At 41.0% G+C, this 17,516-nt stretch overlaps 1 protein-coding gene across 1 annotated transcript in view; it reads right to left on the bottom strand.

The window, feature by feature from the left end:
- Positions 1-1,064: 1,064 nt before the first annotated feature.
- Positions 1,065-17,516, bottom strand: part of dync2h1 (dynein cytoplasmic 2 heavy chain 1) — a 561,613-nt gene continuing 545,161 nt past the window's right edge. The window contains exons 87-90 of the mRNA XM_060826048.1: positions 16,188-16,297; positions 13,116-13,197; positions 5,406-5,522; positions 1,065-1,709 (exon numbers count right to left, since the gene is read on the bottom strand). Coding sequence (XP_060682031.1) covers positions 1,551-1,709; positions 5,406-5,522; positions 13,116-13,197; positions 16,188-16,297 — 468 coding nt within the window. The 3' untranslated portion in view covers positions 1,065-1,550. The remainder of the gene's footprint in view (positions 1,710-5,405; positions 5,523-13,115; positions 13,198-16,187; positions 16,298-17,516) is intronic.

The raw sequence follows: 17,516 nt of genomic DNA, 5'->3' as shown, positions 1-17,516 counted from the left end.
CAAGGTGATCATCCCTTTCTTATTTCTCAGTTCCACCCAAAAAACCTCCCTGAATGTATTCACAGGAATATCCTCCCTAAGTACAGTAGCAATGCTGTGCCTTATCAGAAACACCAATACCCCCCTCCTCTTTTGACCGCTTTTCTATCCTACCTATATAGCATTTATATCCTGGAACATTAAGCTGCCAGTCCTGTCCATCCCTGAGCCATGTTTCTATAATGGCTATGATATCCCAGTCCCATGTTCCTAACCATGCCGAGTTCATCTGCCTTCCTTATTAGCCCCTTGCATTGAAGTAAATACAGTTTAATTTATCAGTCCTACCTTGTTCTCTGCTTTGTTCCTGTCTGCCCTGACTGTTTGACTTGCTCCTTTTCCCAGCTGTATCAGTCTCAGATTGATCACTTCCCTCAATATTTCCCTGGATCCCACCATAGTAGTTTAAATCCTCCTGAGCAACTCAAGCAAATCTCCCTGCTAGTATATTAGTCCCCTTCTAGTTGAGGTGTAATCCATTGTTCTTGTACCAGTCACTTCTACCCCAGAGCTGAAAATGTGTTGCTGAAAATGTGTTGCTGGAAAAGCACAGCAGGTCAGGCAGCATCCAAGGAACAGGAAATTTGACATTTCGGGTATAAGCCCTTCAACAGGAGATTCCAATGATCCAAAAATGTGAACCCTTCTCCCCTGCACCAGCTCCTCAGCCACACATTCATCTGCTCTATCCTTCTATTCCTATTCTCACTTGCTCATAGCACTGGGAGTAATCCAGATATTGCTGCTGTCAAGGACCTCATATTTAAATTCCTGCCCAACTTTCTATATTGTCCCTTCAGAATCTTTTCCTTTTCCCTTCCTATGTCATTAGCTCCAATGTATACAATGACCTCTTGCTGGTCCCTCTCCCCTTTGAGAACATTCTGCACCCTCTCTGAGATAGCCTTGATCCTGGCACCAGGGAGGAAAGACACCACTCTGATTTTTCATTTATGAAAATAAATACAATCAAAGCAAGCACATCTGTAGCAACAAGCTATTTACAACATTAATTGTTTCTTTATTCTGACAACTCAGTCTCACAACCAAACACAGTGGAATGTTCATCTTTGGTGGCCATTCATAAAAGCGTAGAATAATCCATGTAACAGTAAGCTTCAAAATTAACTCCAAGAGTATTAACTCCAAGAATATCACAGAGGTAAAGAATTAGAAATGCATGGCTGAGATTATGTAAGATGTTAATTATTCAGAAATATTCCTTTTCCAACAATCAATAATCAGACAGTATGGAATTAACTGAAATAAGGTGGAAATTGATCACAAAATTTTGATTGGCTCCAATTATTTCTAATTATTGTAGACCAAAACAATTTAGTTAAACAGAAATATCATCTTATTGTAATATGTACTACAATACATCACATGTGACAGGCAGTGAGCATACTGCATCTACAGGATGTTTTATACATAAACAAGCAATCTTTTATTTTACTTCAATTTGGGATTTCATGTTTAAAAGATTCTATGAAGAAAACAGAACAAATAAATTACTGGTTCTTTAGGAATAAAGCAGCACCGGACTGAATCCATTGGTCCTGGTTGACTCCACAAGGGACATCAATGTTTATCACTACCTGATCTCGTTCAGCACTGGTATACACTGGCAACGAAATACATTCTTCAGGAGAGTATGGCCCATCAGCATTCTGTGAAAAAGGTTCAAGTTTAAAGTTAACCAAAGCCAAAAACAACTGAGAGAATAAAAGAGCAAAAACAGTATTCTGAAATCATCAGCAGGCAGGTTTTGGATGTTGGAGCCAGATAAATCAACAGGAACTAACGATTTGACCAAAACAGGAAATACGAAGGCAAGCAAACAATGAACGATCTCGGACAGCTTGTTCTTTTATGTCATAACTTTCTGGTAAATTATTAAAGTATAAGACCTTGGTTATAGACAAACATCCCCATCTTTTCAGATAAACATTTCTAAAATGTAAGCAATTATATTAATGGGAAATAAGTATGACAGGTTATTTAATAGAGGAGGGTGTGGAAGCCTTGAGAATTTCGTAATGTTCTTGTTTTGCTGTTTTGGAAAAGATATCAATATTGGATATTACTTTAAATCTGTCATTCAAAAAGCTCACATATTTTGAGTAGAGTAGAAAATCTTGCCAGAGGATGTATTTTGCCTGATTGGTTTCTAGGTGTGCAATGGTTCTATTGTTTCTTGCAGCCCAACATTATGGATTTTCTTATGCGGCCTCCAAAATTTCTCTAAACATTAACAGAATTTCCTTGTGGCCTTTTAAGGTGAGGAACCTCCACTAGCCACATAACAAGCTATTGTAAAGGAGAACTGTGGCGTTGGGAAAGGGGGTGCCATTGCACCAAACCTATAAAATGCTGCGTAAGGTCATTGGTGTCAGGTACGTCAAGTGAGAACAAGCATGTTGACCAGTTTATAGTCTGGACTGTGACCTGGAATCCCAAAGTTTCAGGAACATTTTAAAAACATTTTGTCTACCTTACAAAGAGGTGGACAAAATGTTTTTAAATGTTTCTCTGGTTATTTTATACTATCGGGAGTTCATCATTTACACAGAGATCAGAGAAATCATAGAGTAGGCAACACACTGAATTATGTGGAAATTCAAATCAGCAATCTCCATTCACAAACTGTTCCTTTCCCCAAACCTTATTTCCTTTTACGTCTGCCCATTCAAAAAACTTTCCTACTATTAAAAAAATCTTAACTGATCTTTTGCCTCAACTCTCCTTTTCTGCCCACTCCTCTTACCCCTGGGATGCCAAATCTTTTTAGCTCAACACCAAATGGCTTCAATGATGGAGCATCCATAAGCTCTGGGTCATGACTTCCAAAAATTCACAAACCTGTGAGTGGCAACTTTTTTTCTCAATTTCAGTCCTAAATAGTCAGTTTTTTATCCTGAGATTGAACTCTCTATTCTGGATTTATAGCTAGGTGAAACAACCCCTCAGTGTCTAACTCTCTGATTCCTTCAAAATCTTGTATGCTTCAGTGAGATTACTTCTTATTCTTCTAAACTCCAGGGAGTTTGAAGCCAACTAGTTTAGCCTAACAACAGAGGTACCAATCTAATGAACCATTCCTGTATTGCCTCCAAGTCAAGCACATTGTTCCTTATAAATGAAGACTTGTTCTGTATGTGGTATTGCAGGTGTGATTTCTCTAAAGCCCTGTAGAATTCTAGCAAACATCTTGCAATTAAGGTTAACATGCCTCATCTTCTTGACTGTTGGCTGTAATACATGCTACCTTGCTGTGTTCCTTGAACAAGCACACCCAAGTTTACAATTTGACAAGTTGACAAGTTTACAGCTTGACATTTACAATATCACACAATTAAAATGATTTAGTTCCCTTTCGTTTATTAGAAAGTGAATAACCTCACACTTCCCACACCATATTACATTTACTTAACCACATTGCTTTGTAACCTCTTTGTGATTTCCTTATGGTATACATTTCCAGCTGGTCTTGTATTATCAACAAACATGGATTCATTAGACTCAAGAGAATACATTGCCTATTAGGTTAATTTGAATAATTTGTTGGTCTGCTGACTGAGCTGATAGGTTTCTTGGCAGACATTTTGTTCCCTTTCTAAGTGACATCATCAGTGTTGCGTTGTCTCCTGTGAAGCACTGCTGTCCTATTCCGCTTTGAATTGATGTAGTTCCATTTGAGCTGTTTCCCGTTGGTGCCAGTTCCGGTTTTTCCTGCAGTGGTTTGTATATCAGGTCCTGGTCAATGTGTTTGTTGATGGAGCCTGAGGATGGGCACCATGCTTCCAGGAATTCCCTTGCTGTTCTTTGTTTAGCCCGTTCTAGTATTGTTGCATTGTCGCAGTTAAACTTATGGTTCTTGTAGTCTGTGTTTATGGACAGGCAGGCAGCTAGCAACCTGCATCCACGAACACTAACTAGCAACTATGCGACACGACCAACTCTCCCTGCTATCCATACACACAGACAACAAGAACCATGAGTTTGGCTGGGACAACACAATGGTCCAGGACAGGCTAAACAAAGAACAGCAAGGGAATTCCTGGAAGCATGGTACTCATCCTCAGATTCCATCAACAAACACATCGATTTTTGATCCCATATACAAACCACTGCAATGGAAAAACTGGAACTGGCACCAACCAGACTGAAGGGACCTGCGAAAATGTTGTGAACTACTTGGTAAGCTACAGACAAAATGCAATGCAAGTAACCTTGTAAAAACTAAACTTATTAAATCACATTTTAAATTTAAATTTAAACTTAAACTTTAAAATTTATGGGAGGCAATGGCTAGGTGAAATCGTCACTGGATGAGTAATTCAGAGACCGAAGTATCATTCAAGGGACCCTTGTTCAAATCCCAACCCAGCAGATGGAGGAGTTTGATAAAAAAAATCTGGATTTAAAAGTCTAGTGATGACCATGAAACTACTGATGATGGCAAAACCTATCATGTTCATTAATGTACTTTAGGAAGGGAAACTACTGAAAACTGTGACTCCAGAACCTCAGCAATGAGGGTATTTGACATTGACTCCAGATCCCATGAAGTCTTATGGCATTAAGTCAAACATGAGCAAAGAAACCTCCTATTGAAAACCATGCACCATCCTTCCTTGGCTTATCAATCAGTACTCCTCCATGTTGAATACCACCTGGAAGATGCACTGAGGGTGATGAAGAATATAATCTACTCTGAGTGGGGGATTTCAATGTCCACCACAATGCCAGGTAATGACCATTTCCAACGAGAGAATCTAACTATCTCCACTTGACATTCAATGGTAGCGTCAACACTCAAGCCCCCACTCCTAATATCCTGGGGCTATCATTTACCAGAAACAGAACTAGACGAGGTGCATGTGTATTATGGCTACCAGACAGATCAGAGGCTTGGAATCTTATGGCAAATAACTCATCTCCTACTAGGCACATGTCACGAGAAGAACTATGGCAGTAGATACATGAGAGCACCACCACCTGCAAGTTCCCCTCCAAGCCACTTGAGGCATTCAGGCTTGGAAACATATCACTGTTCCTTCAGTGTCATTGGGTCAAAATCCTAGGACTCCCTTCTAATGACATTGCGGGAAGCCTACAGCAAGCTGACTGCAGTGATGCAAGAAGGTGGCTCATCATGACTTTCTCAAAGGCAACTAGGGACAGGCAATAAATGCTGACCCAGCCAGCAATACCCACTAATCTAAAACAACTAAAAATATTCAAAATGAATAACAGGTTGACTAGTAAATAAAAAAGAAATATAGATTACGCTACACTTAGACCCCACGTTAACATTAATCTTTATCAACTTAATTAATATGGGTTAAGAAACAATTTAGTACCTGAGGAATCCAGGCCATATAACAGGTGGGCACAGCTGACACACTAGGAGAATCATGCTGGTTCTCTGAAAGTCGATTCCCATCAAAGCTGCATCCCTCTAGATAGAGACCTCCAATCTGCCACAGAGACATATCAAATATTTAGTCATATATCAGGAATCACTGAGTGCCAAAATTCAATTTATTCTCCTGTAATAATGATGGAAAAGACTTTGGGAAATAAAATCCAATACTGCTGATAAATAACAGGAAGTGAAAAAAAGCAAAGTACTGCGGACGCTGGAATCTGGTGAAAGCCTGTAACCTTATGTGTAAGAATAGGAAATCTGTTTTAAACAAATAACCACTTCATGAGAGCAAACTCTGTGATCCATTCTCACCCAAAAATGGAAGGATAAAATGTTTTGGTACCAATTGCCCACCTACCTGCAGATACAGTTCAGTTTACAAACCAGTAAGACTGAGCTCTCTGTCAGACAGAACAATATCTTACAATCAGATGTAACATATTAAAATAACAGGAATTACAGAACAATGGGGATTAGAGTCCATAGAATCCCTTGGAGAGTTATTTGTATGTTTTTCAACCAGGTACACGAACACAAAGTTAAAACAACAAAGTTATACATCAAAAAGAAAATCCAATCTCTCTACTGAAGAGTAATTCTTTCCCAAATTGTACAGTGTAGAGATTTAACTCATGACTGTCCCCTTTGCGCCTGAAAACCAATGACCAGGATTTGAAAAGACTGAATGTGGAGGCCTTGGGGTCACCGGATGAGTTTCAGTGGGCCCATGACAGCAAGCCTGACTGAAACAGATATAAAGCTGCTTTATTCTGCAAATCATGATCTTAAGCTCATCAACTCCCTCTTCTCTTCACACCATTACCCGCTCCTCTTCACACACACGCCACAGCCAACAAATTGTGGGAGAAATTTAATGCTGGTGTCAGGGATCTCACTTGCTGGCTGTAGAATTGGAGAGAGCTCCATGTTGCCTGAGTTGAGGAAGATCTACCAGAGTTAGGTGCCTACTTAGTCAGGGTTGGGGCTTCATCAGGATTTAAGACTCAGAGAACAGAAATCCTAGTCCCTGAGAGCTGCCAACCTAACAAAAGTTGGCAGCCATCCTTGGCACATTCGCACCACTGGCTGCAGTGGCTGTTACCAAAAAGGGATCTAGGATAGAGGAGGGTCCCAGGCTACAGGTGAGTGAGGGCAAGTATGGAGGTGTTGGGGAAGAGGTGGTGGCTAGTGGAGTGGGGGAGGGAAGTCAGAGGAAGAAGGTTAGAAGAAAGGATACGGGACTAGCACTCAGTGATCGCGCTGTGTGGCATAGATCACAACACCAACTGGGAACCCATTAACAAATTCACACAACCACTCCGAGGGATCCCACCTGTTGCATTCACTTCTGGTTTCTCTAGCTGATGCCAAGTGTGGACCTTGAAGGTCTGTGCATTGGCTGAAGAAGCTGAAGAAACATAAGGTCCCATTCCCACACGCTCCCCCATTTCCAAACACTTTGCCAGGGACATTACACTCCACCATGTGCACAAGTCAGTTCAACATCATCAATGACTGAATTTGTTTAGCCCTGATCAACAAACTACATCAAGGCTTTGTTTTCGTGTCCTCAGCTCACTACTTCCATTCAGTTTATATCTATTTTTAGAATTTTGCTTGGGGTGTCAATCTGGTTTGGAGCAGAACACACAGCAATTTATTTATGACTTGCTGTCACTGAGATTGTGAAACAACCTCCTACTTCTTTGTCTTCTAAACTGTTGAAATAAAAAATTTTCTTTTTGCTTAGAATCAGTGAACATTATAAACTTCCACAGGGCTGAACTAAAGAGTTTCTTTTCAGTTAATATGATAGCATTCTTTAACTTCAGAATCAAAAGTGAATGTTACAGCATGGACAATGTCCTCTGTGTCCATTCTTACACCAAGATCCTCACTGATGCTAAGACCCTTGTGTATAAGGCAATTATTCTTCAAACTCTTTGAAACTACATATCAACACCATGTCAAGGCCTTGGAGCCGTGTCATCAATGCTGCTTGAAACAGATTCTCCACATCAACTGCGAGGACATCAACGTCCATGAAGCAGCCAAAAGCACCAGCATCAAGGCCTTGATCATTTGAAACCAACCCCGCAAATCTTCATCCAGCTCAAGGAAGGCACTTGATTGAGAGTAGGATGAAGGAAGTGTTTGAAAGGCTCCCTGAAGTCATGCAACATAGATATCAAAGCATGGGACACTCATTCAGAAGGAACCAACTTGGGGGAAGTTCCTGTATCAGGGACTCAATTTTTTGAGATCACTCATCAGTAAGGTAAAGTATAGAAAAGGCATTGGAGAAAGGAATACTAACAATCTTAAGACCAAGGAATAAATCCACTTCCGGAAACACCCGCCAAATGTGTGGCTGGAGATGCGGCTCTAAGTGTGGACACATCGGTGACACAAGGACCCACAAGGATCTGTTTTGGGGCCACTGCTGTTTGCCATTTTTATAAATGATCTGGATGTGGGCGTAGAAGGAGGGGTTAGTAAATTTGTGGATGGCACTAAAGTAGGCAGAGTTGTGGATAGTGCCAAAGGATGTTGTGAGTTGCAGAGGGACATAAATAAGATGCAGAACAGGGCTGAGAAGTGGCAAATGGAGTTTAATGCAGAAAAGGTGGTTCACTTTGGATGAAGTAACAGTAATGCAGAGTACTGGGTAAATGGTAAAATACTTGGCAGTGCCGATGAACAGAGAGATCTTGCTGTCCAAGTACATAAATCCCTGAAAGTTGCCACCCAGGTTGATAGGGTGTTTAGAAAGCATATGGTGTGTTGGCGTTTATTGGTAGGGGGATTGAGTTTTGGAGTCACAAGGTCATGCTTCAGCTGTACAATACCCTGGTAAGGCCGCATCTGGAGTATTGCATGAAGGCTTGGTCACTGCATTATAGGAAGGATGTGGAAGCTTTGGAAAGGGGTCAGAGGAGAATTATTAGGGTGTTGCCTGGTATGGAAGGAAGGTCTTACAAGGAAAGGCTGAGGGAACTGAGGCTGTTTTCGTTGGAGAGAAGGTTGAGAGGTGACTAAATCGAGACGTATAAGATAATCAGAGGGTTAGATGGGGTGGACAGTGAAAACCTTTTTCCTTGGATTGAAGGCTAACACGAGCGGACATAGCTTTAAATTGAGGGGTGATAAATTTAGGACAGATATCAGGGGTGGTTTCTTCACTCAGAGTAGTAAGGGTGTAGAACAGCCTGCCTGCAACAGTACTAGACTCATTGAGGTTAAGGGCATTTAAGTGGGCATTGTACATACATATGGATAATAATGGAATGGTGTAGGTTAGATGGGCATCAGATTAATTTCACAGGTCGACGCAACATCGAAGGCCTAAGTGCCTGTACTGCACAGTAACGCTCTATGTTCTAAGCGTAGCATGAAAATCATTTCCTATAACCAAGAAGCAATTGCTTTAAAACAGTGCTACACTACACTGTTTGCACCACCCTGTAATTATGCTGGAACAATGCAATTTGTTACACGAAGTGTGTTCTCAAAATTTCTCCTAATGAGAACAATAGAGGAATCTTGCAGGAATGCCAACGTAAACCTTTCCATAAAAATAGTGCGTGTTATAAAATCTGCGTGATTATGCTGTCACAGCTTAAACGACTAAATAACACTGTTCATCACCAAAGGTTATAAAGTGCCTTATTTGACACTTTCACTGGGTCAGGTTTCCCACAATGTCAACAAAAACTGTCAGTGGGCTAATTTTCATTTTCTCCTGTAACTTTTTGATTTCCTACAGTGTGGAAACAGGCCCTTCGGCCCAATAAGTCCACACCGACCCTCCGAAGAGTAACCCACCCAGACCAATGCACCGAACACTTTGGGCAATTTAGCATGCACATCTTTGGACTGTGGGAGGAAACTGGAGCACCCAGAAGAAACCCACGCAGACACGAAGAGAACTTGCAAACTCCACACAGACAGTTGCCCGAGGCTGGAATCGAACCTGGGTCCCTTGTGCTGTGAGGCATCAGTGCTAACCATTTAGCCACATTTCTGCATGACTTGCATCTTTGAGGTTATGTGCTTGAAGCACATTATGAGAAGACATTACTCATTCCTGTCTTCACTACAAACATGCATTTCAATGGAAACTTTTTAAAAGTATTAGTCCTGTTGAAGCAAAAGCTTAATTAGCTACTTGGACTAAAGAGTGTCGATTGGATGCTGCAATTGGCAAAGTTTTTAATGAAAATATGAAAATTGCTTAGATTGTTTTGCCATATGGAATTAAACTTTTTCTTACTACCACAAGGATTCTAGGTAATCCAAGATGGAGGATGGGAAAATTTTTTGGCTGTAACAGCTGCACCTTTTTTGACGTGTTTTAGGTGCTGGAGGTGATTTCCTTGAATTTCAGGAGTTGCAAATACTGTTTTATATGCTATTGCATTGTTTTGGAACTTTGGAAAAAATGTCAAAGCAACAGCAGTTTTAAAGGGAGAAGAACAGACAAAGGAAGCACATGGTGAGGTCAGTGCAAGAGAGAGAGAGAGAAAGAAACTGACACCACAGTGTACCTGCACAGGTACTGCCTTTGCTGTTTGAATTCATGTATCGCTGGACATCGGAGTGCATCTGAGAAAATTAACAAACTGATCTTGGAAGAACTGTTGGGCGAGGTTCACAGCACAGAAGCAGATAAGTGAATTGTTGTTTTAAGTGTGGCCTACAGAGAATCTGCAGTAGTGAGTAGAGTGGGTTCTTTCTTGATTATATGTTTTTTGAGATATGTCTCTTGATTAAACTTAAAATATAAGCCGTAACTATTAATTTAACCCAGGGTAGTGTTTTGTAGAGGAATAAGACGGTGTTATTTTCTTGCTCTGTAGATTGTGAAGGAATAAAAATGGCCTTTAGAATAGTGATACATGCTTCGTGTCAGAAGTGGGAGTTTAAAGAGAGTTTAAGGGTTACTGCGGATTATATCTGCAATAAATGCTGTTGGTTGCAAATCTTATCAGATCGAATGGATCAGTTGGAGACAGTTAGAAGCAATGAGGAATTTGCAACAGCAACAGTATGTGATGGATGGCAGTTATAGGAAGGGGCGAAAGTCTCAGATACAGTCACATAGATAGGTTAACACCAGGAAAGGTAAGAGAGGTAGGCAGCTAGTACAGGAGTCTTCTGTGGCTATACCCATTTCAAACAAGTATGTTGTTTTGAAAAATGTAGGGGGATAATGGATTCTCAGGGGAACGTAGCAGCAACAGCCAAGTTTCTGGTATTGAGACTGGCATTAATGTAACGAGGGGTACGTTGGGTTCTAAGAGATCAATTTTGTTAGGGGAGTCTCTAGTCTGAGGTACAAACAGATGTTTCTGTGGCTAGCAGCGAAAAATCAGAATGGTGTGTTGCTTCCCTGTTGCCAGGATCAAGGATGTCTCAGAGAGGGTGCAGAATGTTCTCATGCGGGACAGGGGCCAGCAAGAGCTCATTGCCCACATTGGAACCAACGACATAGGAGGGGAAAAGGTTGAGATTCTGAAGGGAGATTACAGAGAGTCAGGCAGGAATTTAAAAAGGAGGTCGTTGAGAATAGTAATATCTGGATTGCTCCCGGTGCTACGAGCTAGTGAGGGCAGGAATAAGAGGATAGAGCAATTGAATGCATGGCTGAGGAGCTGGTGTATGGAAGAAGGATTCACATTTTAGGATCATTGGAATCTCTTTTGGGGTAGAAGTGACCTGTACAAGAAGGACAGATTGCACCTAAATTGGAAAGGGACTAATATATTGGCAGGGAATTTGCTAGAGCTGCTCAGGAGGATTCAAACAGTAAGGAGGGGCGGGGGTTTAGGACCCAGGGAGATAGTGAGGAAAGAGATCAATCTGAGACTGGTACAGTTGAGAACAGAAGAGAGCCAAACAGTCAGGGCAGCCAGGGACAAGGTAGGACTAATAAATTAAACTGCATTTATTTCAATGCAAGGGGCCTAACAAGGAAGGCAGATGAACTCAGGGCATGGTTAGAAACTTGGGACTGAGATATCATAGCAATTATAGAAACATGACTCAGGGATGGGCAGGTCTGGCAGCTTAATGTTCTAGGACACAAATAGGACTTATACACTTTATGGTAAGGTCCTAGGGAGTGTTGCTGAACAAAGACCTTGGAGTGCAGGTTCACAGCTCCTTGAAAATGGAGTTGCAGGTAAATAGGATAGTGAAGGCGGCATTTGGTATGCTTTCCTTTATTGGTCAGAGTATTGAATACAGGAGTTGGGAGGTCATGTTGCAGCTTTTCAGGACATTGGTTAGACCACAGTTGGAATATTGTGTGCCATTCTGGTCTCCTTCCTATCGGAAAGATGTTGTGAAACATGAAAGAGTTCAGAAAAGACTTACAAGGATGTTGCCAAGGTTGGAGAATTTGAGCCACAGGGAGAGGTTGAATAGGCTGGGGCTGTTTTCCCTGGAGTATCAGAGGCTGAGGGTTGACCTTATAGAGGTTAACAAAATCATGAGGGACATGGATAGGATAAATAGACAAAGTATTTTCCCTGGAGTCGGGGAGTCCAGAACTAGAGGGCGTAGGTTTAGGGTGAAAAGGGAAAGATATGAAAGAGACCTCGGGGCAACGTTTTCACACAGAGGGTGGTATATGCATGGAAAGAGCTGCCAGAGGAAGTGGTGGAGGCTGGTACTCTTGCAACGTTTAAAAGGCATTTAGATGAGTAATGAATAGGAAGGGTTTGGAGGGATATGGGCCGGGTGCTGGCAGGTGGGACTAGATTGGGTTGGGATGTCTGGTTGGACTGAAGGGTCTGTTTCCATGCTGTATATCTCTATGACTCTATAAATGGAATGTGAATAAATTGATCCATCTGAAAATAGGTGTAATTGACATGAATACCCTCCATTCATTATGGCGAGGATTTCTATGGCTCGATTTCAGAATAGAAATGGTTGCTGGATTTGGAGCAATCATGCTACCATTGAAAAGAAACATATGCAGTACAAAATAAGATTAAGCTACTGTTACGTGGAGATAGTGTTAAACCACCCTTTTGGATTTGAGTTGGAAATGTTCAATACGTTATTGTATTAGCAGCACAGTGGCTCATGGTTAGCATTGCTGCCTCACAGCACCAGGTACCTGTATTCGATTCCAGCCACCGGTGACTGTCTGTGTGAAGTATTCACATTCTCCCTGTGTCTGCGTGGGTTTTCTCCAGGTGCTCCAGTCTCCTCCCACAGTCCAAAGATGTGCAGGTTAGGTGAATTCACATTGCTAAATTGCCTATAGTGTAGGATGTGTAGGGAGGTGTAGGCTAGATGCATTAGTCAGGGGAAATGTAGAGTACAAGGGTAGGGGAATGGGTCTGGGTGGGATACTCTTCAGAGGGTCAATGTGGACTTGTTGGGCCAAATGGCCTGTTTCCACAATGTAGGGACTCTATGAATTTGATGAAAATTGCCTTAATAGAGATCAATGTTCTGAAGAATATTTTGGTCATCTCAAAAATAATGATGTCTTGAAACACAATTTATATCACTAATATCTCAAACTCGAGATGAGTAAGTGATCACTCTTCCACTAAAACTTTATGATGGCAATTGATAATCACCAGATTATTGATAATGCATTTTGTTAAAGCAGATTTCCTACCCTGACTTGGAGTTTCACATCCTGCATCCGTCCTTTCCAAGTGGCAACAAATTTCAGGTTGTCTATTGAGCAACTCATAACTCTGCAATATAAATAAATAAATTAAATAAACTTACAAGTCCATTACAATAAGGTCTCGCTTGTGGTTGTGTTCTTGAAAATTGCGACATTAAGTGGAACTACTTGAAGTGATTCAAAGGTTCCAATGCGAATCAATGTTAAAACTGGACTTAAGTTCCTTTATACATTTCTTGCCCAGAAATGCAATGTAACGATTGAAATGATGTACTGCATGTGTACAGTGCTGCGTATTCCTTGCTGAAATATCTTGTAAAACAAAACAAATCACCAAGTGTAAAAAAGACACTGTTCAGTTTGGTACTTCAGCAACTTTCTCAGCAGAAAATTACTTTAAAAGATTGTTAACCTGAAATGGTGTACACTTTTAAATGGGAGAAAGTGAGGACTGCAGATGCTGGAGTACCAGAGTTGAAAAATGTGGTGCTGGAAAAACACAGCAGGCCAGGCAGCATCCGAGCAGCAGGAGAATCGACGTTTCGGGCATAAGCCCTTCTTCAGGAATTACACTTCTAAATGCCTACAATCATTGAATAACTAAAAATACAACATAACAGTAAATACTGTAATTTGATGTTAAAATTATTTCCACCTGATGAAGTTTCAAACCGCCAGGCTCCAAATAATGGCAAAAATTGGGTAGTATCAGGAGCAACTGAAGACCAGGATCTGCATTGAGCAATGTCTAGATGAAGTCCAGGACTTCAGTGCAAATTCAGGACTTAAGAGAGGAGCAGCAAAAGTCAGCATACTGATGCTCCAGATACCAAAGACTTCAAAAGGTAAGATCATAGAATGAAAATGGGAGTTGGGAACAGGTAGGTAGAAGAGGAAAAGAGGTCAAAGGAGAAAAGGGCGGAAGTCTATATGCATGAAGGGAACCATGGCCCAGAGCGGAATGTATGGACACCGGAGACTTTGAAAGTCAGAATGGAGGATGGGAATTGGAAAGGGGGAATAAGGGGACTTTAGGACTGAGTGTAAGAACAGAAGCATAGGGGAAAAGAACTTGACAAAATGCAGGACACAGAACTGGGAACCTGTGGCAAGCAACATTAAAGTGAAACTCATAGCATTAAACAGATTAGATTAGATTAGATTAGATTACTTACAGTGTGGAAACAGGCCCTTCGGCCCAACAAGTCCACACCGACCCACAGAAGCGCAACCCACCCATACCCCTACATTTACCCCTTACCTAACACTACGGGCAATTTAGCATGGCCAATTCACCTGACCTGCACATCTTTGGACTGTGAGAGGAAACCGGAGCACCCGGAGGAAACCCACGCAGACACAGGGAGAACGTGCAAACTCCACACAGTCAGTCGCCTGAGTCGGAAATTGAACCCGGGTCTCAGGCGCTGTGAGGCAGCAGTGCTAACCACTGTGCCACCGTGCCACCATTGGTACTACTTTATTTATGGCATCAAAGTGGATCATATTAATTGAGTCAACTTGAAACAGTGCAAACTGGAGCTTTCTGACCCTGCGAAATCCCAGACTTTGTAGGATTTGCCAAGGAAGTTGAAAGGTAAAATGTGCCTTGAACCATCCGAATCAACTATCTAATATCCAAGAACTCAGATAGTTCCTCTTCCATCAAGTTCATACTTAACTAGGAAGAGTCAGGCAATTTATAGAATCATAGAATCCCTACAGTGTGGCAAGAGGCCATTCGGCCCAGTAAGTCTGCACCAACCATCTAAAGACCAGCAACCCTCAGCCTATCCCATAATCCTCCACTTACCATGTCTAATTCACCCAGCCTGCATATCCCTGGACACTATTGGATAATTTAGAGTGGCCAATCCATCTAATTGCACATCCTTGATCTTCAGAATTCAGAATCTGTTCAAACTCCTGGGTAACCATTAAGCTGAACCCCAGCTTACTGCACACAACTCCAACTTAACCTTCGCTGATCCTTGCATCTTCCAGCTTTCACATTTCTGAAGGAGCTCGGATCAGAATTCCCAACTAGAAGTATGGAGCTCAGCACTAATGTAAAAAACACGAGCAGTGTGGCAATCCCACCGTCTTTGCTGCTCCTCAGACTATCTGGGATGACAGTCTTAAAATTTTTGTTTTAGAAACCATCTTAGATTTTTGGAGTTCTTGAAAAGATTTGTAGATTGAGTCGTGGATAAAGTCGTGGATTTGTTCACCGAGCTAGTGTGTTTTTCTGCAAATGTTTCGTTACCTTGCTAGGTGACATCATCAATGTTTCTTTACTACATAGGACAAACAGGAAGAAAACTGACCATACAAGTGCATGAACATCAGCTCGCTACTCCCAGACATAACTAGTAATCTCTCATTTCCAACCAAACAGACAATGAAGGACAGAAATTCAACTGGGATGATGTAACCATCCTAGCACAGTTGAAATAGAGATACATCACAGAATTCCTTGAAGCCTGGCTCTCCAACCAGAACTCAATCAATAGACACATTGAACTGGACTCTGTATACAGGCCATACAGAACTGGAAGTACCAACAAACTTAGATATATGCCTCACAGCACCAGGGACCTGGATTCGATTCCAGCCCTGGGCAACTGTCTGTATGGAATTTGCACATTCTCCCCATGTCTGCAAGGGTTTCCCCCGGGTGCTCCAGTTTCCTCCCACAGTTCAAAGATGGGCAGATCAAGTGAATTGACCATGCTAAATTGCCCATAGTGTTAGGTGCATTAGTCAGTGGGAAATGGGTCTGGGTGCTTTATGCTTCGGAGGATCAGTGTGGACTTGTTGGGCCAAAGGACCGTAGGGAATCTAATCTATAAATACCAAGCGGGACAGAGCGCCAACACCTTATCAAAGTCGCACTGATGATGTCGAAAAACACACCAGTTCTGCGAACGAATCCGCGACTTTACCCTCCTAGATTTTGCTGAGTTATGCGTGTCAACAACTAAATATCTTTGATCCTCCACAGTTCCTAATCTATACGATGAAGAAAATAAACAACACTAGTATTTCAAGGCTTACCTTGCAGTTTCCTGACGCAAAGCATTAAGAAACGTATCAGGATGGAAGAGTTCCGATAAGTCGAGGGTATCTGAGAGAAGTGTCTGATTTGCAGCTTTTTCAACCCAGACCTGTAACAAGAAGCAAACAAGAAATGTAACAAGTGCTCATTTTGACTTTTCCATTCATTAGATTGGTGTGTTCAATGTTAGATTAACTAATTGTGCTTCAAATTCTTTCAAAATTTAGTTTTATTCAAATATTATTCTTTAATATACTTTGAATTGTAGTTACTTTAGTTACAAAACATTTACAGATTTTTATGGAGGATACATGTGAATTCTGCTTTAAAAGTGAGATGAACTACAAACCACTTTATGAAAGGATGCAGTTAAACTGATCTGCAGCTTCCAAAATGTTGCTCTGCATTGGTTTGTTCAAAATAACAGCAAGCCTTCCCTATATTAATCAAAGTGAGTACCCCTCTCTAGAACCATGTCTTGGAAAACATGATTTCTTTTTCTGAAAAGAATTAATGCACATGGCAGAAAAAATAATCAGTGAAATGTAGACATGCTAAGAAAGTTGAAGAGATTTAAAAGTTAAGCAATATCTTATTTTACAAATGATTAAAATGGTGAGTATTGTTTAGTCTATTTTAGCAAATGTTTACATGTCACATATACACTGGAGTAAAAATGCTCTGGTTAATTGCACCAGAATATGTTAACTGTGGGTAGCATTCAGGAGGTGTCACTGTGACAAAATGTTTATTCTATCGAAAGCCTGACTATGACTTCCAAACCACAGGTTTTTATGAGTGTCTGCAAGAGCTTCAGAAACACATGTGCAGATACTAAATCCAATTAAAGAAGACAAATCTTGTCTAATGCTGAGATTTTCATTTAATTAAACTTTCCTAAACATTGTGTTATAATTTGTTTGGGTCTTAGATAAAAAGATCTCACAATTTTGAGTGTAAGATGGCATTGGTGCTATGCAAGCACACCACTGGTCCCATTTTTAGAAGAGTGGATATAGAAAGCAAGCACTGGAAATATGCAAAAGAGAGAAATTATGATATCGATCAGCCAGTCAGCAATACTGATTTGGCTATAGCAGCGCCATTTTCAATCCCACCTTCATTTAATGTCATAAAGCTGTCATTCAGCAAGAGGAAAAATCCACATCATGTTCTCCAGAGAGATTATCAACTTCCCTACAATCTGTATCTAAATTAAAAGAAGTGTTTCATAGTTTGCATTGTCATCTAAATTTGGAAAAATCTGGTGAAGTGCATGTGGCGAAGGTGTTGATTTCCACTTAATGGATTCGACTTAGATTACTTAC

Source organism: Hemiscyllium ocellatum, chromosome 6 (genome assembly GCF_020745735.1).
Source record: "Hemiscyllium ocellatum isolate sHemOce1 chromosome 6, sHemOce1.pat.X.cur, whole genome shotgun sequence".
NCBI classification, from domain to species: Eukaryota; Metazoa; Chordata; class Chondrichthyes; order Orectolobiformes; family Hemiscylliidae; genus Hemiscyllium; species Hemiscyllium ocellatum.
This window is presented reverse-complemented; position numbering and strand designations above follow the sequence as displayed.